Raw genomic sequence first — 24,372 nt, 5'->3', positions numbered from 1 at the left:
TCAAAATACTCAATGTCCAAATTTACCCTTCTCACACACCTTAACAGCTGAAGACTCCTTTTTGAAATGAGGACACAATTAGGTAAATTGAAGTGATATTTGAGAACCTTAAGGACAGACTTGATTCAAAAATTTAAAATTATAGAAATTACCAAAGGAGGGGAAGGTACAGGTATATACAAACAAAATGTAAATAAATCTTTGCCCCTCAATTTTTCTCCAGGCCTTCATAAATTCTAAAATTTAAATGATAAAGTTATGTGAGCTATATGAGCTGCACATTACAGCAGCAAACAACACACCACTCTCCATAAATCCAACATGGTGGATGAGATTAATCACTTGTAAGGTGTCTCAATATGGTGTGAAAGAGATCAAAATATATTCAAATGCATGTCCACTATTTAGGAAGAAGTGTACTGATGCCTAAAATTCACATTGAAATGCATCATAAAATAAGATGGATTGATGGATAAACGGATGGAGAGATGGACAGATATCTGATAAGGCAAGTATGGTACAAATTTAATGCTAAACTCTAGGTGACGGGCATCCAAGTATTCATTGTAAAATTCTTTCAACTTTATGTTTGAAAATTTTTATACTAAAATGTTGGGGAAAAAATACTGTAAAAATTAATAGAGCCTATTACTCATAACCAAAACATACGTAGTATAAAACAGCCATAAATAAGTGACAGGATGACTATGCCATCACAGCACCATGACCTGTGGCCATATGGTTCTCCAACTCACTACCCTTGCTCTAACGGAATTCTCACCAAGCAAATATCTAACTGTAACGAGGATTTACATATAAATTAGCCAACAGGGAGCAAATACGATCTGCAACACAAGTAAACTTGTTATTCTCACTGCATATTGACAAACTGGCTTTCTGATTTTTATATCCATCTCTTCTGAATTGGTTGACTGACTCAGCTCCAGAGAGATTCTGGAAACAGTAAAGAAGTTGGGTTTTTCAGCCAGACTAAGGGGCTCTGCCAGGGAAGCGAACAGTCTTCCCTAAACTCTATTTTGCAGTCTTCCCTAAATTCTAACTGCAGTACACACAATACACTTATGTTTCTAAACTACTCAAACTAAAGAATTAAAGGTCATGATACAAAAGTGTATGGGATTCCATTTATGTGAAACTGGTAAAAGACAGCAATAATCTAGAGACAGAAAGCAGATCAGTGGTTCCCTGGAACTGGAAAATAGGGGAGAGGCGAAAGTGAGAAATTCATTGGGACAGAGCATCTAGAACTTTCTGGGGTGATGAAAATGTTTTATTATTTTTATTGTGGTAGTGGTTGCATAAGTGTGTAAATTTCTCAAAATTCATCAAAATGTACACTTAAAACGATTACCCTTGTGTCTAAACTATCATCTCAATAAAGTTGATTTAAAAAATAAGGATCATGAAGGAAAGTCCTCCATTATTTCAACATCTCCTCCACCCCAAACCCCTTCCTGTATGCAAGTTCCTTGACCACTAATTCCCAGAAATTTACATTTGGAAATGTAAAGAAATATATCATTGACATGGCAATGACTAATATATTGTCATGCAGATTTTCTTCTTAACTAGTTCATCCTAGTAATACAAATGCTCCAATTTTAAAATATTTAAATCTATTATCCTTCGAAGGGTGAAAAAGGAAGCAGCTTCAAATCTAATAGTAACTCTCTCTCACACGAAAGAGGCAGTTCAATATGAGCATGATATTGAGACTGCTAATGGTGAATGCTGTGTACAACTTGGCTTCAGTGAATCCATGTTCCCACTACTGTGAGTCTCAGGTAGCAGAACTGCAATGTAATCCACTATGGCTTTTCCTCAAGTGCTTCTCTGCCCACGATTCTGATCAAATTGAGTCAGCCAGATTTAGTCTGCCTACCTCTTGCTCCTAACCCAAACTTTTGAATGATTTTTCCTCAGAGACAAAGAGTATGTGTTTATTGTGGCTAGCATGAAAATTCTCTTCCTCCCCAATTCAAGCTGCAGAACCTGAAATGTAGCTAACTCATATGTGGCCCTACATACATTTTACAGCTAAGACTTCCAGAAATTCAACTATACACATGTGAAAAGCCCCTCAAAATTACCGGATTTGACAATCACTACCAGGTAAAGACTAGAACAGTAGCTTTCAAACTTTTTTGACCATGATTCACAGTAAGAAACACATTTCGTATCACAAATCACTGCACACACAACATATAAAAAAAGTAACTGAAAGAAACGTTTCACGAATACTTATCTTTATGTAACATAAGATGCACTTCGATATTTTCTATTTTATTACAAAAAAAATCAGCATTGGCCCACTAAATTGATTTCACTAAATTGATTTCACAATGCAACCAATGGGTCCTGATCTGTTTGATAAAAGATTAGAGAACACAGCGTGTCCAGCTTCCGCACTGTCTGAGGTTTCTGGATTGGAGTTCCTAATTTGCTCCTCCTCTCCACTAATGATGTGCCAGACACTGTCCTGAAGGTTTCAGAAATAAAAAGAAAACTCCGACAAAGATTCTAACTTCAAAGAGTCTTTAAGTTTAGTGAAGGAGTAAAAATGTACTAGAACCCTAAAAGAGGAAGAAGGTAATATGGGAGTTTGGAGAACAGAGATTTCTTTGTGAGGACAGAGATTTCTTCCTGCTGGGAATAGAAAAATCAAGAAAGGCTTTAGGAAAACATGACATCTGACCTGGTCTTAAGTGTGAGAAGGATTTATACTATATGATGATGTGGGAGGGGGCAGAGTACTCCAAACGAAGAGAGAGCATAAAAACAAGGACAGAAAAATTTCAGCATAGCACAACAGACTAAAAGGCCCCATGTCAAGAGAAGGCTGGCGGCTAGACCACTGCTCTCAAAATTCCAGGCAAAGAAGTTCTTCTTGCAGACAGGTGGAGGCCCTAGAGGTGTTCAGCAAAAAAGTGACCAGACTATAACTGCCTTTTAGAAAGAAGTCTAGCGAAAGTGTTGAATGGTTTTCAAGTGACCAGATATACCTGTTTTTGAATACCAACGTTAAAACATGTATTCCAAAGGCAAATGTAAGTGTTCTAAAAAATATCTAAGACATGCTTCTCCTTTAATATGGATAATGTAGTAAGAATTAAATGAATTTAAGAAAACGATTTAAACAATGAAAAACATTCTAAAAAGTGAAAACAAAAACTGTTTCCAAAGTTTGACAAGTAGAGAAAGCACTGGACTAGTTGTTTTCTGAAACCTACCAGTTGTATGATCTTAGTAAATGTGATTAGAAAAATGGGCACCATATACTGAAGACCTACTGTGTGTGCCAGCGACTGCACTAGGTGCTTCAAAGGAGTCAAAACTTCTAAAGGCCTAGGAGAAAAATCTCCCTCTCTTCCCCCAAAGAAGTCAGCCGCTGTTACCGGGCAGAACCCCACAAATCAGAAACTTGTTTTTCCAATCTTAGAAAAAAACATACTTCTAGATTTCTTCTATCTGAACCTCCACAAAATAACTGCTTCCGCAAAATTCCTCATCAAGATATACAAATGCTCGTACTAACTCGGCTTTCCAGTCTCAACTCGCACCAGCATTGCCCACTGCCCTATCCTATCTTCGCCTCAAACGCACGGCACAATTTGCTCTTCTCTGTGAGCAACGCTCTTCCATTCTTTCCTGTTCGAAAAAAATACCATCGTCCTTCATGGCCAATCGAAAGTGTGGCGATGTTGAGCCTTCCACCGAGGCTGTTGGTAGCTCACACATCAGTCCTTCACTGAACTGAACTTGGCCCCGTTACAGCCATTAGGTACTAATCAGCTGTTCACCTGTCAATCTCACCAGGCGGAAAAGGTTATTTCCCTCTACCTACTTGCTGCCCAGGACACAGATCTATGCCCGCTTGATACTAACTGCTGGAGACGTGGTTGTCAATGGAGAGTCCCTTCCACCCTAACGAAAACCCCACAACACTAAGTTTCTACAAACATCTGCTAAAAAAACGTTAACACGGGATTAGAAAGTATATTAGAAAAAAAGTAAACCAAGACATGGCTATGAACTGAGCTAAGAGACAAGCCTTACACATTCAAAGCGACAAAAGGTGAAAGAAAAGAACTGTACATTCCCAAGGACGGGAGAGTTCACAAGACGAGGAGTGGGTAACACTAGTATGAAAAGCAGGTTGTGCAGCCTTCGGGAAAAGGAATGAGCAGGGCTAAGAGTCTTCTACGATGAGGTTCCAAGCACCGAATGGACCGGCCTTACAGCCCAGCCAAGAAACGGAGACCGCTTGGTTGGACTCCAAGCCGGAGGTGTGCGGTGCTGCCCCGGGAGCGGGGCGGGGAGGAGAGGAAATGACGAGCCAAAAGGGGGTGGTAACGGCGCGGGGCCGAAGACCCGGGCCGAGCGTGCGGGAGGGGCGGCGGGGCAGGGGAGTGGGCGCACTAACGGACCCCTCCCCGGCCGGGGAGACGGCGGGGCGGGCCCGTGGGGCGCCGGGGGGGGCCCGCCCCCTCTCCCGCTGCACCCGAGGCCCTGTGGCCGCCGCGCGCGTCCTGCCCAGGCCCCCCTTCCCGACCCCGGAGGGCTGCAGACGGCAGACGAGGCTCACGGAGGGCTGGGGACGCGGGCCCCGCGGGGGGGACTGCCCGGCCCGAGGACCGGAGCGTGGAAGGTGCAAGGGCGGGCTTAAGTGTGAGGCCCGACCGACCGGGAGGAAACGGCCGAGGCCCCGGGCACGTGTGTGCGCCGGAGCGGAGGAGCATCCGCGGCAGGCAAGCCCACCACCCCGAGCCTGGGGTCTGAGACCCTGGACCTAAGACTCGGGGAACGAGGACGCATCCCCAACCGGCACCAGCACCCCGCCGGGGTCTGGACCCCGAGGTGCCAGCTCCCGAGGGCGCCATGCCCGCACGGGGCGGCCCCCTGCAGGCCTCGGCCGGGAGTGCCCCGGGGCGCTCGCAGGCTCCGGGCCCGCACCGCCAGCCGCCCGGCTCGGCGAGGCTCAGCTCGACTCCCCGGGCTCGACGGGAGCCTGGGCCTCTCCTGAGTGGTCAGCGAGACCCGCCAATCGGGGCGCTGGGGCCGGCTCTGGGCCGCTGGATATTGGCTCCTCACACTCACCGTGCTTCGCTCCCCCGGTTCGCTGCCCGCGCTGATTGGCTCCAGTACCGGACCCCGAAACCCAATCAGAGGCTCCAGCCGCCGCTGCCGCCGCCACTGCCGCTGCCTCGCAAAATGGCGAACCCGAACAAAGGGGAATCGGGCCTCCCTCCAACCGCCTCCGCGCAGGCGCCTCTGAGACCACGCCCACTAGCCTCTGCTCGGGGCTCGCCCCACCCCCACCTGAAGGAGCATTGCGCAGGCGTCCCCTGCGGCCACGCCCACTTCCCCGATTTGACACCACCCCCCGCCGAAGGATTACGCAGGCGCCTTCTGGAAGCGCCAGACCCTTCGACTCAAACACCGCCCTGAACATAGTACTACGCAGGCGCTAACTAGCTCCTGTGCCAACTGCCCTCCCCCTTCTATGCGGCCACTGGAGACACACCCCTGGGGCTAATGCGCAAGCGCCGTTCTGCCCCGCTCGCGGTGGGCTGTGTCGTTACGCATGCCCGGGCGGCGGCGGGAGACTCCGCGGAATTTACCGCCGGAAGTTCGGCGGCCACGACCAAAGAGTGGAGGTTCGGCTAGTTAGCTAGAGGGGCTCGTTTCCGCCCCGCTCTCGGGGTTGGGCGGCCATCTTAGGCGCGCGCAATTAAAGGCTGTGGCGGGATTGGTTCCGCGTATGGGCTCGTCCCCCGCTCCCCACCTACCAGGGCCGGATCCGGAGCCCTTCCCCGCGGGGCGGGACTCCTAACGGCCGACTCCTTTCCAGGTGAAGGGTAACCGCGGGACGTTGGGACTCTGGGCGAGCCTCCCCGCTCCCTCCCGCGGGACTCCAGGACAGGCCCCACGCCTTCGCTGACCCGCCTTGGGGTAGGAAAAGGGGAGGTTCTCTAGACTCCTTCCCCCCCAAAAAAGAGGGGGTGAGCCTTCCCCGTCCCCTGCTTGCGGCTCGGCGGGACACTCCCCCCGCCCCGCGCCCTCCCTCGTTGCGGCTTAAGGGGACTGTGGCCAGGTCATTCCTTTTTGCTTCTAGGCCATACCCGCTGGGGAAATGCTTGTGCGCGGTGCAGGGAAAAGGAGATTGTCCTAAACCCGCCTGGCTCGGGCGGGAGAAGGGAGGAGGCGTGGCTCGGGAGGCAGGCTGCTGCTGCTTGCACCAGAGAGTTTTGTGTTACTTTCTAGAGGCCGAACGAACTCAAATTCAGCGATAAACGTTGGGGGGGGGAAATTACTAAGTGCGTGGTCGGGGCAATCTGAATGTATAATATGTTCAGGCTGCCTAAGCATCCTAGCTTCCTTTTCCTTCTCATAGCTGAAGAAACACATTCTGGAAATAGCCACTCAGTATCATGGCCGGCAGCCCTAATGAAGATCCTGAAGGAAGCAGAGTGCGTAACAACTATTAACTTATTGCTGAACTGAAGTTCAGAAGGATTGAGGTCAAATGCATAAACACTTTTTAATTAAAGCAATAATTGAATTGCCTTTTTTTTTTTTTTCTCTTTCCAGCTGATTTACTTCTGAAAGGCTAATACAGTGCTAGGCAGAGACCATCCATCTCTTCCCTTTTACATGTGCTTTAATTCGTGGTCGTTAACTCCTTAAATTAAATTCTGAGGATTTGGCTTTAAATCAAGGAGGGGCAGGGGAGGAGAGGGAGTGGGGGACACAGTAAAGGAAAATGAGAGAAATAGCTTAATATGTTTTTGAATCTAATAAAACATTTTCTTTCCTTTTGCATGTTTTAGATCACTTATGTGAAAGGAGACCTCTTTGCATGCCCCAAAACAGACTCTTTAGCGCACTGTATCAGTGAGGATTGTCGAATGGGTGCTGGGATAGCTGTCCTCTTCAAGAAGAAATTCGGAGGAGTGCAGGAACTGATAAATCAACGTGAGTTTTGAAAACAGCTTAAGTCTGCTGCCCTAGCTAGAGCATCTCTTGACCTCCTGTTATACTTTAATTATTAAACAAAATATACATGCAAAGAGGGAGTTCCTAATCGCTGAGTACTTTTAACTCTTCAGATTGTTTCCTCTACAGAAATGGCCTCTAGTCTGAGTCCTTATCACATCAAATCTGAATTGTAAAAGTTTCTAATCTTTTCCTCCTCTGTCATAAAACTTTCTTGATAATATTACTCCACTTCTCTGAAACCTTTAATAACTCCGAAGTGCTTAGCAAAGTCCACAGGTGTTAGCTTGGCATTCAAGATTCTCTCTTTATCCACATTGTACTTATTCTTCAAAGAGGAGTTTAGAAACCTCCTCTTCCTATACAGACCCTCCCATCACTTTTCTACCAATGATTTTAAACCAGAGATGTGTATTCGCATCACTTGTGGAGCTTCTGAAACAGTTGCTCAGACCACAGTCCAGGCTTACGGAGTCAGTTTCCACTGATGATTCTGACCCCAGCCTTTAAAAGAGCAATTTCTTACTGCTTTGTATTGTAGTTATTTGTAAACATGACACCTACTCTTGATTGAAAACTGTTTAATTAGGAACTCTTTTATACCTCTGTTTCCCCATAATGCTTAACATGTTAGCTTTTTGTATGTAAAAAAGATGATTATTGAATGAACACACATTTGGCGGGTAAAAAATGCTGTACATTCTAAAACATTTCAAAGCAGTAGACATAAAAGTTTCTTTAGTGAACAAATAAGGATGTATTTGAAAATAGGGGCAGGAGAAAAGATGGGGTGAGAGGAAAACAATTAAGAAAGCTGGAAGTTAAGGAATATAGTATTTAGGAAGGCGATAAGGAGCAAAATGTTCGTAGGAGACAGTAGGTTTCTTCAGAGTTGAAAATTATTTCTCCTGAGGTAAACTCAGATTTGTAAAGATTTTTTAAAAATCTAAGAGTGGAGATCAGTGTTTTGGTTTTCTTTTTTCTTTCTGCTATTAAATAACTGTTTTTCTTAGAAAAGAAATCTGGAGAAGTGGCTGTGCTGAAGAGAGATGGGCGATATATATATTACTTGGTAAGACGGGGCTGATTCTCAGTACGCTCTGAGGATTGGTGAACAGATGGGCTGCACTGCAGTTGTGTTGATCGTGATGTTCCAGTCTAGACGAGCCAAGGATGTCAAGAGCTTCTGATCTCGATCCAGTGGTGGTGGCTGTTTGGAGCACTGGATTAGAAAGAACATGAGGCTGCATCCCAGTTCCATGGAAAGAGTACCGTGACATCCGCCAAAGGCCTGGGTTCTAAGACTTGCAGAAGTTAGGGATGCCTTCCATACTTAATTCCTTCCTAATCATGGTGAGAGAGAAACAGTAGTGTCTCAAGAGACAGATTGTCCAAGGAGGTTTCTCTCTCATTCTTCCCTATCAAATCCAGGTAATACTCGGCTCCTTTCCCGCCTGCTGCCTCAATGGGATTTTTCCACTGTCCAAGTGGTCTTCAGCCCCAGAAGGAGTGTGGTTTCTTGGTGATGGTGCTGGGTGACATACAGCCAGTTCACTATAAGCCTGATTTGGAAAGCAGGCTGAGTGGGGACATGTCCTAGCCCCTTTGAATGCTGTCTTTAAGGCCAATGGGACTTCTTGTTTGGAATGCTACCAGTTTCTCTGTTCTCTTATAGAGAAACAAAAAGCAAGCAAGCACAGTTTCTAAATAAATAGACTTAACAGGAAATTTTCAGGTGGTATGGGTTCTTACAGATACGCAGCTTATCTCTTGGAAGTGGCACAAAGGCTTGCACCTACCTTGCTTAAAAACAATAGACAATAGGCATAGCCTGCTAATCTCCTGGGCTTATTGGGAGAAGGAAAGAGTATTACATGGCAGTGTCTGGGTTTCTCAGGCCCTATTTAGTGGATTTTCCTGAGGGCCTCACATAACTGGAAGGGACAGTCTGTGACATTTGTCATCCTTGCTCTAGACTATTCTATAAAAATATACTTAATTAGGATGTTGGGAGAATGTGATGGTTTTTCTTTGGCTATCATTTTGGATTAACAGAAGTTTGAATTTGTTCTTTGTACTCAGATTACAAAGAAAAGGGCTTCACACAAACCAACTTATGAAAACTTACGGAAGAGTTTAGAGGCCATGAAGTCCCATTGTCTGAAGAATGGAGTCACTGACCTCTCCATGCCCAGGCAAGGAAATCCAGGGCCCTAAATGAAGACTTAATTTAGGTGGTGGGGTTTACTGTCTTACCCAGAGAAAAATGACTTAAAAGCTTAACTTAACCCAAAATATAGACTTAAAGGTGGACAAATTTCAAAACTTTTTAAAATCACTAGTGAACCAGTTGTCAGGCCTTAAGTTAAGGCATACCTATTTCTTAGCCTGGGTTGAATGAATCAGGATGATTAAAACACACACCTGCCTCAGCCTACTTAGTAGGGAGGAACCATTGTTAGTCACCTTGGTTGAATTCTGGGTATCCTCTATCTGAAGCTTAGCTGCTCTCCCTAAAGCAGTATAAGCTAAAGAGCCAAGACTGAGCAATTGTGATTTCTCTCTGGGCCACTTAAGATGTCCCAAACCTGTTAATCCTATGTGAAGAAAGTTGTAAATTCTCACTGCCTTTTAAATTGCATGCTTGTTTGTGGTCAGCGTGGGTTGTAGCCAGAGAATATGTTCCTGATGTAACATCTTAGATCCCAGCTATTGAGAACTTAAGGGAATGACACTGAGGGTTCAGTATCCCCTTTGCTTCCTTTTCAGGAAATAGGCTTGGAGTCACCATTTCTTGTTTTCTCACTCTGGTTTTGAGTCAGTGCTGACCATGCAGGTTTATTCTAAGCCCAAGTTACTTTATGAATGTGGCTCAGGGTCCCTCATCTTACACTGATCTTAATATGTTCATGGCTTATGTATCAGGAACTTTTTTTTTAATCACAACTTTTGGGGGGACTTAATTATCCCATTATATGAAATTAGCAATTTTAAGCCTTTCGTTTTTCCCTGGGGATGTTGAGGGTCAATAATAACCTGTTGGAAGGAAGGTGCCAGGTAGTAGTGTTGTGGGCTGGTTGAAGTTTCCCACCAGCATGTTGAGAAGACCTGAATTGCAGTCAGCTTGGCATTTCGCAGCATTCCATCTCGACTTCCTTTTCACAGAGATCCTGTCCTTTGTCCCTCTTCTCCATTTTATCTTCCTTAACGTTCTGTTATCATAAGCGTATTTTAAAAATACCAACCTTTTTCCATCCACCCACAGCTAGTTTTCATCAGTAGACACAGAAGGATAGTGAGTCACTCATGTCACGGCAGGTATACATTTTTAAATGTAGTGGAAATAATCGGGAAGTGGTACCTTATTAGGCAAAAGAGAAGTGACAGCTATAGGATGATAGGGCTGTCTAGGAACAGTCTTGGGTAACTCTCAACAGGAATTAACTTTCAAACTCCCACTATGGCTGCCTATCAGTGTGAGACCAGATAGTTTGTCTTTGTGCTATGGGTAGATGTAGCCTAAAGAAGAGGGAAGGAGCGATTTCCTAGATACCTTCATCACAACCAATGGAGATGTTTTGTCTTTTTCAGGATTGGGTGTGGTCTTGATCGTCTGCAGTGGGAACATGTATCCGCGATGATTGAGGAGGTGTTTGAGGCAACAGACATCAGAATTACTGTGTACACACTCTGAACAGAGGAGCATTTTGGATGTGTCCACATTCTGTGTCATCCCTGCTGGGCCAAAGGACTGGGAACACTGACCTTAGAATGGTCAGAGGAAAGTTTCATGTGAAGTAGTCTGTGTCACAGGCCAGACTTGGGTTGTTGTATTCCCATGATTGTTCTGGAACCCTGGAGGAAGGATTGCTTGGGAAATGTTGCTGTGTTTTTTTTTTTTTTTGCTGGAAGGTAAGGAGTAAATGTCCTGATAAGAGGCAGGGAAACCAGATGTTGGGCCTATGACTCCTGTTTTGCTTCAGGATGCTAGCTGATTTGTTTGGCTTGCCACTAGGTGGCAGCATTGATCCTACTTCTCTGCTGTTTAAGAGAAATTTCAGGAAGGATGAGTATTTCAATTAATTTTGCATCTTTTGTCATTTGTTCACTTGGTAATATCTTTATGTCATCAAATTCATTCTAGGAGAGCATTATGGGTTTTGTTTTGTTTAAATTACAAAGAAGAGTTTTATGTTGTTAAGGAATTTGTGGTGACAAAAATGGAAAAATAAATAGCTTTTTCTTGGGGTCCAGTGAGGTTCTGTGCACATCTCTGTGTTGTTCTGGACTTGGGTAATGGCGGATTTGCCTGTAACTTAATTTGGAAGAGTCATACAGAGGGTCCAGTGGGAAGAACAGCAAGGTAAGAAATAACTAGAATGGATAAGAACTGTGGGTCAACATAGTGGAAGGGCAGGTTTTTAGAATCTCCTCGTGGTAAACTCTTCCTCCATTCTGTGCACCCCATAGTTTCTGTGATTGAATCAATCATGAAATAAATGAAATAATATGTAGTATGTTAAATGCCTGACAAAGTGCTTCGTGCGGAGTAATGACAAGTGATGACAATAAATGAAAATAAATCACAACAAAATCTGTGTGAATCTTCTTAAGAAAAATAAAGGTCTACTTGCTCCAAAAAAAGTTCTCATTTGGTATAGAGGGAGCTGGGGGATGGCCGGCTTTCTTGGTGTTTTTAAGCTCCAGGGGATTCTGGTGTGCAGCCAGCTGGGATTGAGAATGGTAAATATTAGTCTTTTCTTCCTCAGCCAAGAGAGCAGCACTTGTCCACTCTTGTTTACATGGTGGGGGAAGAAGGCTCATGGATTTAGCCAGTGGTTCAGTATAAGAGGTGTTGGGAAAGCTAGTGGAGTTTCTTTTTTTTTCCCCTTATTGTGGAGTTATGAGTTAAAATAGCCTGACCTACTATTGATTTTCTCCCCGGAGTGAATCGGTCTGTCACGAGACTTGTTGCTTTCCCACGTGTAAAAAAACTGGATTCTAGAAGGGGCTTTTTGAAACACCAGGAAAACACTGGTTAAATATAATCTCTGTACTTTAGACTTGTGTTCTTATCACATTTCAGCCTGATATGAGGCCACAGTTTCAGAAAGTATTGCACTTCTTTTGTATCTCTGGAACAGAAACTTTCCATGTTGGGGTAGGGGCAGTGCAGGGGCAAGCTCTTTGTCAAGCTTTTACGCTAAGGCTTTTCTTGGAGCTTTGCTTCTGTCCACATACAGTAAAATTGAAGGGAAGAAAAGGAGGGAATGTCTATATAAAACTGAAAATAAGAGTAGGGTGATAAGCGGTAACTTAGAATTAAAGTATTTTGCTTAACTATGCAAATAAATCTTAACACTTGGGTCAAAACATTGGTTTTCTAAGAGCCTACGTTTAAAAGGATTAGGGTTCATTTTTTTCATGGAGTAAACCTGGTCTCTTGGAGGACTGGCTGTTAAGTGGAATTCTGGGACCAGCAGGGATGTGATAAAGTGGTTTGTCATTTGCAGATAGTCTTGGGGTCAAATTCTGATGACATCACACTGAAAGCCTGGGGAAAGGAGGCATTGCCTGATAATCAGAATGAACACATTATTCCTGGAAACCTAGTTAGAGTTTGGCAGACACCCAGAAATGCACATGTGAAATGTTGCCTCTACATAGGACTCAAACAGGCCTGTTAAGAAATAAGCCTTGACATCATCCTGTCATCACCAAGTAACACGTATTGACTACTCTTACGTTATGTGTACCTGAACATTGCCATCCCACTTCTCACCGTCCCCTCTTTAATCAGGAAGCTAATTGCTTATTAATTGGCAATTGGGACCTGGATACCTTATAAGCAGATTTCCCATGCCTTTTGTTTCACCGTCTGTCATAGTCCTTGTTTTCAGAGAAGGGAAAAGGAACTCACAAGTAATCTCAGAAAAAAATATTTTATGAAGGTCAAAACCAGGGTGGGAAGTCTGCATGGGAGAGTTAGTGTCCTGTGTCACCTGGACAAGTCCTGGGTTAAGCCTCACCGTACAGCGTTGGCTTGGTTTATAGCTGGGGACATCCCTATTCCTGGGATTTGCTCAGTGTCCATAGTAACTTCTCAGTGTCCAAGCTCCTTAAAAAACCTGGTCACAGAAAAGCCACACCACTTCTTTTATTAATGTTGCTGTTTTTCTTTCTTAAAAAAAAACCAACTTAACATAAAATGTATTTCTGGACATATTTCAAAGATCTGGCAGAACTTCGGTCTGAGGCTCTTCATCTTAAGCAGCCCATTTGGGGCATAATTAGGACCTTCAGCCCCACGATGCCCGGTGCCCATATATGGTTGCCATTTCTCCCTTTGCAACTCACTTTCCTCTTTCCCAGGAGCAGCCTTAGAGAGGGAGGCACGGCTTAAACGATTTACAGCATGAGAAGTGTATTTTGAGTCCTCGGAGGGCCTTGTGCGGTAGGATTGGTTGGTGTCACATGTTGTCTGGCTCCAAGTGGTATTAGGAAGTCAGGCACGTCCCAGATGGCGATACATGTCACTGCTGTGTCTCGGTGGAGGCAGGCAGACCTTAGTGAGAAAACAGAAAGCATGTTACTGAGAGCCCTGCTGGCCCCAAACCATGAAGAGTATTCCCTTTGAGCTAAGGTTTCTGTGTGCCTTCCTCAACAAATCCCTGAATTTCTCCTCCATAGTCTCCGGTGCTTTCTAGTTGACTCAGGATTGGATTTGTTCTGTTCACGTTTTGGTATGGTTCACACAGAGCCCCAGAAGAGATCCGCTCTAACTGTTCTCTTGAGTTAAATATATGGTTAAATCCTGTTCTGTCATTATTTTTAAAAGATGGAAGAAGAAATATGAGGCAAATTTTCTTTAACAAATGCCCATTTCTTGGAATTATTTTAATTAAGCAGAATTGTTCTTTTGGCCTTTTAGATTACAACTCTATCTCATGCCAAAAAAAGTTTTTTTTTAACTTGGTGCATTTTAACTTTTCTCTTCAGGAACATGAGCAACACAGAGTACAGGGAAGCATGTTAATGGGTCCAGATAATACAGTTATGTACACTAATGGAAGGAGGCTTATAACGTGACAAACGTCCAATAATATTTTATTTTAAAATAATTTGACTTAGAAATGAACTTTTCCCCTCACACTGATTTATCTATTTTACTTCTGTTTAGATTAATATATGACCCTCAATTATCTAAAATAAAAGCTCTTTTTAATTCTTCTTGAAATGCTTAATTTTATAGCAAATTTAGCTGCCTAATTATTTGACTTAATGGAAAACAAACAACACATAACGCGCACACAATTTCCTGAGGACTTGCTAGTTAGGCAGTTGGAAGAAGTGGCCCGTGTCTCGGAAATATGTTTAAGAAGAAAGTATACTGGAGTTAAATTAAGCTAGCGGTCGTCATCCTGTAGAATCTATGTAGAGTTTATAATTACAGTGATAGTGCCTACACTAATAAGATCTTCAAAAAATTTAAAAGTTAATTCTGTATTTTCAGAGGTCACCCTTAGAAACCTGTTTTTATGACTATTCACCACCACTCAGCATGGTGTCTTCTTTTATGTGAGTGGAGAACCATGTGACATTACCCCATCATTATCTCACTGAATTCTGTGAATGGGTCCTGCTTTTTGTAAGAAATGGCTGAAAATCGTGACTTCATGGATTGGTGAATGCTCAGCTTGAGAGTCACCAGACACCCTGTGTGCGTGTCTAATACCAAACACCTGCCGACGTTAAGCTCTGGAACATGGGCATTTCCAAAATGTGTCTACGAAGTGACATCTTCTCTTAAGAGTATTAACAGTAAGAGACACCATAAATCAATGGAATATCTTCATGGAAGCATGCTGCTTTTGTGTTTTATTAATATGTGAGTTGTTCCAGAATTAAAGTTGGATAAGAGGGCGATGAAGACCCTTTCTCCGTTACTGGGGGATTTTGATCAGTAACTTAGGCCTTGTAAAGGGACTTAGTCATAGCATTTCTGTGGGAGCAAACTAGATCAGACCAAATTCAAAACAGGATAGCAAAGGATCCTTTACCCTCTTTCCTGAGGGTAAGCAGCCTGTTTCTGTAAGAGTCTAATTTACCCTCAGCAAGAGGCCCAAATGGCCTTAATTGTGTCCTAATTATTTGCTTAAATAGCTAATCTTTACTTCCAGTTCTATCACATCCTGGTATCTGTAGGAGGCTACCTCTTAGCTGCCGCCTAATTTACAAACATCTTTTTAACCCTTTAAAGATTCCCGCATAGAACTTGTTGCTCTATTATCCCCATTCCTACATTCAGCATTTTTCTGTGAGTTCTGCCGAGGTCTTCTCAACATAAGAAAAATGCTCTTGCATTATACATGCACATAGCAATTACTAGTCTCCCTCAAAGTGGAACCATTTGTTTGAAAACATGAAAGCTTCCCTGGCCAAAAAAAAGGTTGAATACAAATCCATTTGGGGAATTTCAAAAGTATCAAAAATGAAAAAAATTGCCTCCAAAGGACTGAAAAACCGGCTTTCAAGAAAAATGGAATGGTAAGATCACAAATGGTGGGAGCAGGGCATCTAGAAAGCGTCCAGAGTGTAATAAGTCCAGACACAGGTACACCGGGGGCATGCTTAGGGGACTGAAATATCTTCTCTGAGGTTGTTCAGGAACAGGACCAAGGAACACCATCTAAATCTTACTGTGGAAAGTCACTGTCTCATCAGAGCTTTCAGATTCCTGTCAACCTTGAATATTCCAAGTCTTAGGGAATGTTAGTTTGACATAAAAGGGTAGGAGGGAAAAGGATTTAGGGAGGATTTAAAGGAAAGAGAAAAGCAGACGGGATCTACTAGAATATTTTTACAACCAACCAAAAGCAGAGAAATGAAATCTTTCCAGAGGAAAGTCAAACATATTACTCGTTCCACCTGACCTCAAGCCTTCTACCCAAGTTGACAGTTAATGGAGAGATAGATGGTGCCTTGACTCACGTGAGGCTGAGCCCAGTCGCCTACTTCAGGATGTCCGCCAGCTTCTCCTCGTAGTACAGGAAGTTCTCCTGAATGTCCTCCCAGGGCTCAAAGGCCTTGGATTCGCCCTCCTCTTGCTCCACAAAATTCTGCCAGACGTACTCGAAGTCCTGGGGCTTCATGATGCGCAGTCTGCAGCCAGCCTCCTTCAGCTTCTTCAGGGCAGCCTGGATCTCGGGCTCCTCCCACATGAAGAGTCGCCCCACCAGAATGAGCAGGCGCAGGTTCTTGGTCTTGCTGAGGGTTTTGACGATGCGGTCAGCGCAGGCTGCGCAGGGGCTGGAGGACACATACCAGGTGACGTTGTACCGCAGGGCGGGGTCGAAGGCGGGCATGATGGTGTTGAAGAAGGCTTCCTCTGCATGGGCAGCGGCGTGCTCGTCCTCTAGGTATCCCCGGGACGCCTGCACTTCGCCTCCCTTGCTCTGCGCTTCGACCACGTAGCAGAGGAAGGTCTTGTTCCGCCCGGAACTGTACTCCACGTTCCGGAACTGGAACTTAAAGAAGTTGACAGGCAGCCGCTCCCTGTGGGTCAAGGAGACAGAGAGACAAGGAAGGAGAGAGAGTGATGAGTTCTTGTTGCTAGGACCAGACTGGAGTAGGTAGCTCTCCAGGATCAGTGCCTCAGAGATATATTCACTCTTGCTATTAAAATAGGCCTTGCCTACGCTACCATCAGTGACAAAAAGGCATGAAAGAATCCAAAAGGGTTTATGTGGAGGAAAGGAGAGAATTTGGAGTGAGCTGTGTCTTCTGGTTACTCATTAGGAAGGGTCTCCAAACACTCCACCATCACTCCCAACACACAACACACTCCTACATTTCTAAATCAGTCAATCTTTAAGCTGGCTATACATTAGAATCACCTAGAGGACTCTACACATGTCAATGCCTGTGCCCAACACCAAACCAATTAAATCAGAACATCAGGAGGGGGGCCCAGGCATCAGCATTTTTTTAAAAGCTCCCCAGATGATCCTAATATGTGGCCAGATTTGAAAAGCAGTGTTCAAATAGTAATTTTACCAAGTAGTACCAAACGTGTAAAATTTCTTGTGACAGAGCAAGACCAAGATTTTGCAGAACATTTCATGCTTTCAAGTCTCCTCCTTGTCACTCATGCATATTGCATCTTAGGCATGGCATGGCCTACACCTTGCAGTACCTTGCTCTCCTAGTGACTGTTTCTCAAGTCTATCTTTTCCCTCAGGTGAAGGAAAGGTTGTCACAACAATGTCCAAGAATCTTTATCTGTGAAGACAGACTACCTAAGGGCACCTTGATATGATTTAGCTTGTATATAATATTGAGTCATTTCATAATCATAAAAGACTTGGCCTTTGCCCTTCGGATGCTTATTATCTAGCAGCTAGATTGTAGCTAGACAGAGAAGATGTAAATAAGATAGCTGAGAACGTTAGAAGACTGCTAAAAATGAGTAGTAGAGTGGAGGATGTATGATGAAGGTTCTCGCAAGCTTAGCCTTGATTCAGGAGGCGAGAGAGAATCGTTACAGGTCCTTAAGTAAAGAAAGGCATAATAAAAGTGATGTGCCCGGAAGAGTACCGTGTGGCTTTAGGCAGATAGAGTGAAGCTGGGGAAAACCCTGAAATTTAGAAAGCCCCCTGGGTGTCTGAGGACACCAGACTTGGTGATGACTATGTCCAGCTGCTTGAAGGGGGAGGTGGGTGATAAGGAAATGAAAGCAGCAGAAAAAGGCCAGGTGTTTTGAAAAGCTTGGTAGTAATAAGGAGAGAAAAAAGGAGAGGGGCTAGAGAGGGCCTCAGAGTTGAAGATTGTTTTCATCTTTATGTGGATGTGCGTGTTTTTCTAAAATAGGGAAGATTTGTGCTGTTTGAAGGCCAAGGAGAATGAGGAGGCTTTCACAGGAGAGACTGAACATGTCAGGAGAGGAGGGGATGTGTACCAGCTGGAAAGACTGAACGTTTTCTTTTTAAAAATGTAATCTCTGTGGCTGCCCTGGAAGATACCCTATGACAACCATTAACTCTGCTGTGGCTTCTCTACACCCCTTCCCTCTCCTCAGAGAGGTCACCCAACTCCCTGGGCTGCAGGGGAATCCCTGGTGTCCCAGGGCCTGGGCTTCTTAGGGATAAGCAGCAGGTGCCAAAGAGCTGAGTGAACTTGAGCTGTCTCCCTGCGGTCCTCCTCTCGCCCCATCACCACATTTTCTCCACCCAACTTTCCATGTCCCCTGCTGTCAAGTTAAGTTTCCACTGTGGAGATGGATGTGTTTGAGGACCCACCCCTGGGATTCCTTCGCATACTATATTTAGCTCTCTAAGTCCCTCTGTCCCTGGTTGGATGTGTTTATTATTTACTTAGCATTCTGGGAGAATGGATGGCCTGATGACTCCCCTCTCCTCTTTCAATCCCTGCTGGCAATTCATGTATGTTGAGCTCTCCCCATTTAAACTCACCCCACCAGACCACTCCTGGACTCTGCCAGTTACTAAATGGTCCCTTCACGTCCTGGAGTGGCTTTTTCCTCCTGAGAAGCACAGAGCTTTCCCTTCTTGCTCAAACCCTATTTTGCTCTTCAAGACCTTTGGCCAAACCATCCCCCTCCCCAAGTCCAATCCAGAGCCACCTGTGTGATGGATTCTCAGGTGAAACCCTTGGAAGTATTCACGGCTACTTGGTTGGCTTGAGGGCTTCAACCATAGCTGCCTGTGTGTTCCCTCAGGTTTCCTTCTGGAACCCCCAAAAGTATTGCTTCAGGTTTGCCAAGTACAGCCCAGCCGAGAGTATGAATTTGGCCCAGCATGCAATTGCAAGTTGGCTGGATGGTCTGAGACTGCTGCTTCTCTCAGCCGCTTTTAAGCTCTGATGTTTTCCCCTCCTCCTATTCTCTAGGCAAAAGGAGAGGACCCAGAGAAACCTGAAACCCAAGGGAGAGGAAGAAAGTTCACCTCTCTATAAATATCAGTTTCCAACCCCTCCGGCCAGCAGCCCCAAGGTCTACCCCGTCCCTCAGCAGGGCCTTCTGGACTAGGTGCCTCAGAAGAGAAGTGCTGTCAAGGGGCAAAGGAAAGTCATAGAAGGTCTTGGCTCCCAGTCTTTCCTTTGGGCTTGCTCAGAGACTGAACTTGCTTGGCTTCTCAATGGGCTTCTTGGTTTTCTAGAAGGAGCATAAAGGTTGAATGAGGTTCTTTGGGACTCCCACAAGCTGAAACAGCCAGGCCCTGGAGGGAAACCAGGAGAAAAGAGGTGGTACAGGTCTGAAATTTCTCCAGGGAGCTAGACAACATGGCCATCTTGGGTGATATTACAGAATCACAAAGTCAGTCAACACTATTATGCCCACTAGTGGAAGGAAGGAAATAGTGACACTAATTTCTTGGATAATCACAAACATCTTTTTTTCTTTTTCCTAGTAGCATGATATGCCTGAGTACCATATTCACTTATATTATAGCCCTTTACACTCAACCTCAGCAGGTATTTTACTGCTAAAGTGGGATGGGTGTGTGTATACGTTACAGCGGTGGTCAGGAGAGAGATGCCAATGGTAGATTTCTTCACCTGGGCTCAGGTACTTCTTCAGGCACAGAAACCAATTGCGTTATTCCTACTCCCGCCCCCAGCCTCAGAGAGCACCTCTTTAAGCACCACTTCCTCATACTTTCTGTAAACAAGGCCATTCACACTTCATCTGCTTAGACCCAAACTACTGGGCATCGCAATTCTCTAGGCAGGAAACTGAGAACCCTAATATCTAGAAAAAGTTGAGAAGATGGTCTGCCTGATGGAGGGAGAAGGGATCTGAATAAATGTGATACATGTATTTCTCTCATGTTCACATTTAAAAACATTTGCATTTCCTATGCATAAATCTATACAGTGAAAGGAAGCTAACTGGAGCACAGTAGAAGCTGATCTGAGATTAAACATTTGCTCCAAAATAATCCATGGAGTGGGAAATCTACTCACAGGTAACCGAGTGTTGACTGATCCAGCTTTCCTTACTAGACCTTTCATGACCTGCTCGAAAGAGGCAGAATTGCCGGTTTCAGCTCCCTTTTCCCTTTGGCAGCCCACTTTCAAAGTGGATGCTAAGGAGTGGGCATAGCCAGAACAAAGACTGTAGAGAAGCAGAGCGATCTAACAGCCTGACTTCCTAGAGCTGAGAAGGGGTTTGATGTGTGCTTGCTCCTGATTTGCAGTTCTGGAAGGGATTCTGCCCAAGGCCATCCCTGAGCCTGCCCCTTCACCCCAGGAGGCACCATCTTTACACCTTCCATCAACCCTCAGTGGAGGCCAGCGTGGCCAGAGTCAGTGGCTATCTTCTATTCTTAATGGAACACTCCTTCCCAGCATGCTCCCGAGTCCAGGGGAAGGGGTGAGGGGGTTGTGGCATTAACAGTGGTGTCGAAGGTCCCCTACTCCTTGCCCATCCCTTCTCCTCTGAACCCTGCCTCTTCTCTGTGTTCCTCACGTGGCCAGAGTAAACCACTGATAGCTAAAGACTTGGTTGAAAGGAGAATCACTGTGCCATTTATCTCTGTTCCATAATAACAGAGATAACATGATAGCAGGTTCAGCTTTATCCACAAGCATACACAACACAACCCGAGACAAAGACAAACATACAGCAAGGGGTCCTGCCAGGCAGAGCCACAGTCACTCATCACTGGAATGGAGGGATGAGGAGACAACAAATTCCAGGGCCCCAGAGCTTCCCTGTAGCGTGCTGGTTCCGGCGCAGGTGGCAACCAGTCACGTTCCTTCTCAGCCCAGCACTCCTGGATCTTCATACATCCCAAACTTCTCTCCTCATGAAGCCCTCCCCGATTAATTCCGTATCCGAATGCCTGGCAGAGAGCCTAACACGCTCATTTGTTAGTTCATTCATTTATTCAACAAACATTTACTGAGTCCCTATTAGGAGCCGGTACTATTCTTGGTGCTAGGATAAAGCAGTTAAAAGGCAAAGTCCCTGTCCTCACGGAAGTTAAATATTAGTGGGGAAAATGAGTAGTAAATAAACTATTCCTAGTCAGTAAATATTTGTTGAGTATAAGAAGACTCCTCTTTATGGCTTTTTTAGATGCAGTGTGGTGATCTGGGGTCAGACAGTCCTGGGGGTCACGCCCTACTCCATCCACTAGCTTTGGGCAAATTATTCATCCCTCTGAGGCTTGGTTTCCTCATCTGAAAGAGTAATTTAGCCTCTCAGATTTTAGACAATGGTCAACACTCAAGAAATTAAACCTAGAATTGATGGATGGTGCCTTCTCCGTGCCTCAAATCTCATTCCTCAGAGCTCCATCTTAAGAACTACCAAGTGTTCTCTACTCTTCCTCTCATTTTCAGAGGGTTCTCTCCTTCAGTGGCGTGCTGGTTTCACACCCAGCTCTCTGAGAGAAACTTTAAAAAAACCCTGATTTCCACCGTGTGCTGATTTCTGTCAACACTCCCACTACGGAGATTTCAAGAAGCCAACGTGAAGTCACTGAACTCAGAGTTGGGAAGAGATGCACACAATTGACTCTCAGTTTTAGACCTTTTTCTAGCACTTTCCACCACATTATTTTGTTAATGTGCTTAGGTCTGCTTTCTATCCTGAGCGCCCTATTCAAACCAGAATCACGACAAGCGGGGCATCTCTCTCCTTCTTCCTACCTGGTCCTCCCTCCTCACCTCAGACTGTTTCCTGAAAAGCTCCCTGCTCTTCTGCTATTCTGCAGCCCAAATCTAAGGAGCAGTGTGGGTAGACCCATCCCCTGGGGGAGTCCAGGCTGGAGAGGAGCTGACCCCTCTGACTCCAGGGCGTCTGGAGAGAGAAGGAGAGGAAAGCTCCTCCCTCATCCCGCCCCTGCACAGACACCGCCACACCTCTGGGCTATTTTAAGCTGTCTGTTTACCCGGAGGGGCCCAGGAGACAGATCTCCACAGCTGTTACTGTGGCCTGGAAACACTCAGGGCTCCACTTCCCTCCTGAACGGCTCTCAGAGCACCCAGGAAGCTGCCCACTGGGCCTCGTTTTCTGAGCCTTGGGTCAGGGAAGCCTCTGAGCCTCACTACCTCGTAGATGGAGATTGGGGGATCTCTGCTCGGGAAACCTGGGACCCAGAGTGCATAAGAGAGCAGTGGAAAGGACACTGGGCTGGAGTCAGAAGACTTGCCACTTACTGGTTCTGTGGTCTTGGAAAAGTCACTAAATTTCCTTGACACTCAGCTTCCCCATCTGTAGAGTGGCAATAACATATCTCCCTCTCCTAGCATTGCGCTGAGGGTCGAGTGAGCTCGTGCGTGTGAAAGTATGCCGTGGTGATAAAGCCCTGGACAAATGTAAATGACATCAGGGGATTTAATCTTTCAAACCCACCACCCTGAGACCCCAAGGCATGTTCAACTCAACAAACATAGTCTAATTCTGTTCTGGACCTACGCTGCCCTGTGCTGGGGAGATCACAACACTGCACAGAGCCGAGTGTGTGCACGTGTCTCTGTATGTGACCAAGGGCAGCATGGACCAGCATGCTTAGGTGTCAGAAAAGGATCCCCTCCATAGAGAGCCACTAGAATCGAGGACTCTCTTGGCCTGGTGGCCCTACGCTCCCCATCAGTCTATATTAATCTGTGCCCTGCTGCTCCTTCAATCCTAGGAAGAGGGTGGCATTAGCTGGTTGGGCACAGGACCTCTTACCTGAACTCTTGCTTCAGGAACTAGGATCATTTTCCCTCAGGTTGTCTTAGAAATCAGAAAATATCTGAGTTGGAAGGGACCTTAGGAGTCAACTAGTGTCACTTCCTTGTGTTACAAAGGAAAAAACTGAGGCCAGGACTAGAAAATCACTTGCCAAGCTTAAACAGCAAGTACAAATTGCTACCCAGGGCTCCTTCTGCCTCCTGAGGGCATCATGCCTCTGTTCTTTCTGAAGTTTCTGTTAGTGTGGCTGCTACTCTGCCTGTCTCTTTGCTGGAGACTCCCATGAAGGAAGCTTTAGGGCTCAGGGAGGAAATGTGGCCCCACGTATTCTCTTCTTATTCTTTGCTGTGGGACTTAGCAGAGTTTTGTGCTAAGGGGACAGAGAGGGAAGAGGAGGAAGATTGCTTGGCTTTATTCCTGGAGATGACATAATCTGGACAAGACAGAGGGACCCTGTATGCAGCCCCATCTTTGGAGCCTCTGGACCCTTTGCCCTGGTCCTGGTTCCTCCAGGCTGTGGCTGAGGGTGTGGACATCCCTCCTGTCTGGAAGCTCCTGGCCCCGGCCTGAGTTACTGGCACTGTAATTTCTCTGTTTCCCTGGCGGCGGAGGTGGACAGCCCGTGAGGACACTCAGAAAAGATTCAACAAGAAACAAACTGCTTCTCACTTTGCCTTGGGAAAGGATGGATCTGTCTTCCCTGTCTTAGGATCTTCTGCTCCAGAGAGAAGCTCTCAAGAAAGAGTGAGAGACATACAGATAGAGGAGAGGCCCACTCAGAAGCAGAGAGAGAAGCTGAGGGAGGAGGTCCTTTGACTGGGGCCATATTTAAATGTGCCAGTGTCGTCCTCCGTCCTTACCAAATCCCTGGGACTAAAGAGCCTCTACCAAGAGAGGCAGGTGACACCTCAATACCGTGAGGCCTCAGGGAGGTTTCAGGCTCTGAGCTCCATGGACCTCTTCCCACCTCCCCTGATTAGAGGGTCCAGGGCGTCACCGCGAGAAACCAAGAGATATCTGCTGGGTCCCCTGCAGCCCCTACCCTGCACACCTGTGCACTCCCAAGGCTGTAGGATTTCGACCCTGACTCCTGCTGTTACCATCTTGGTTCCCCCGCCTGCCCTCAGCACACACTCTTCCAGGGAGGAGGACCCTGGCCACACCGGGCTCTCACCCTGTGACAATCTCAAAGGGCGGCAGCTCAATCAGCTCCTTCAGCTTCTCTGGGTCATCCAGGTCCTCTAGATCCTCGCCATTCTGGGAGGCAGGCGCCGCGGCCGCAGCGGGCTCTTCTTTCTGGGCCATGGTGGGGCTGTGGCACCGGAGTCACTGAGAGAAAGGAGAGGCGACGGTCTGGGCCAGGGCCTGGCAGCAGTGTCCCAAGCAGCTGTCAGCAGCTAAATCTGCCTGGGGATGACGGAAGAGGACAGGGCAGGCCAGGCTGAATGTGCTCACCCCCTGGGCCACAGGCTTTATAACCAGAGCCTTACCGCCCCTCCCCCAGGCCCTCTTCCTCTATCTTTCTTTAATTGAGTGACAGGAGGGTGCGGGGTGAGGGGAATGGAAAATCTGGCCATTAGTATCCCCTATTTATCAGCAGGCAAAGACAGGAAGCTGGCAGGTGGGGATGGCTTGGCCTGCTCCCCTCC

The 24,372-nt window shown here is 45.8% G+C and overlaps 3 protein-coding genes across 9 annotated transcripts in view; 1 reads left to right on the top strand and 2 right to left on the bottom strand.

Annotated features, from left to right (window-relative positions):
* NFYA (nuclear transcription factor Y subunit alpha) overlaps positions 1-5,252 on the bottom strand; it is a 33,988-nt gene extending 28,736 nt beyond the window's left edge. For all 3 annotated transcript variants that reach the window (XM_004424170.3, XM_014782735.2, XM_004424172.3), the window contains exon 1: positions 5,119-5,252. The gene's annotated coding sequence lies outside the window, so the exon portion shown is untranslated. The remainder of the gene's footprint in view (positions 1-5,118) is intronic.
* Positions 5,253-5,519: 267 nt separating this feature from the next.
* OARD1 (O-acyl-ADP-ribose deacylase 1) lies at positions 5,520-11,265 on the top strand. 5 transcript variants are annotated; one of them, XM_087438557.1, is made up of 7 exons: positions 5,520-5,678; positions 5,873-5,973; positions 6,416-6,491; positions 6,852-6,996; positions 8,031-8,089; positions 9,100-9,212; positions 10,609-11,265. In XM_087438557.1, exons 3-7 carry the CDS (start codon positions 6,453-6,455, stop codon positions 10,709-10,711), a joined length of 459 nt encoding a protein of 152 aa, XP_087294683.1. In that variant the 5' UTR covers positions 5,520-5,678; positions 5,873-5,973; positions 6,416-6,452; the 3' UTR covers positions 10,712-11,265. The 5 variants fall into 5 exon arrangements, with proteins under 5 accessions (XP_087294683.1, XP_087294685.1, XP_004424230.1 ...); XM_087438559.1 differs by lacking the exon at positions 5,873-5,973 and having other exon boundaries at positions 5,527-5,678; XM_004424173.3 differs by lacking the exons at positions 5,520-5,678; positions 5,873-5,973 and adding an exon at positions 5,717-5,872.
* Positions 11,266-12,949: 1,684 nt separating this feature from the next.
* APOBEC2 (apolipoprotein B mRNA editing enzyme catalytic subunit 2) lies at positions 12,950-24,094 on the bottom strand. Its single transcript, XM_004424174.3, has 3 exons — positions 23,898-24,094; positions 16,009-16,572; positions 12,950-13,582 (listed from the first exon to the last, which is right to left on the bottom strand). The coding sequence occupies exons 1-2, from the start codon at positions 24,026-24,028 to the stop codon at positions 16,029-16,031; spliced, it is 675 nt and encodes a 224-aa protein (XP_004424231.1). The 5' UTR covers positions 24,029-24,094; the 3' UTR covers positions 12,950-13,582; positions 16,009-16,028.
* Between the last annotated feature and the right edge of the window lie 278 nt (positions 24,095-24,372).

The sequence above is a fragment of the Ceratotherium simum genome, chromosome 13 (assembly GCF_057802395.1).
Source record: "Ceratotherium simum simum isolate JZ-2026a chromosome 13, ASM5780239v1, whole genome shotgun sequence".
NCBI classification, from domain to species: Eukaryota; Metazoa; Chordata; class Mammalia; order Perissodactyla; family Rhinocerotidae; genus Ceratotherium; species Ceratotherium simum.
Note: the sequence above shows the minus strand (reverse complement) of the source record. Positions and strands in the feature narration are given on the sequence as shown.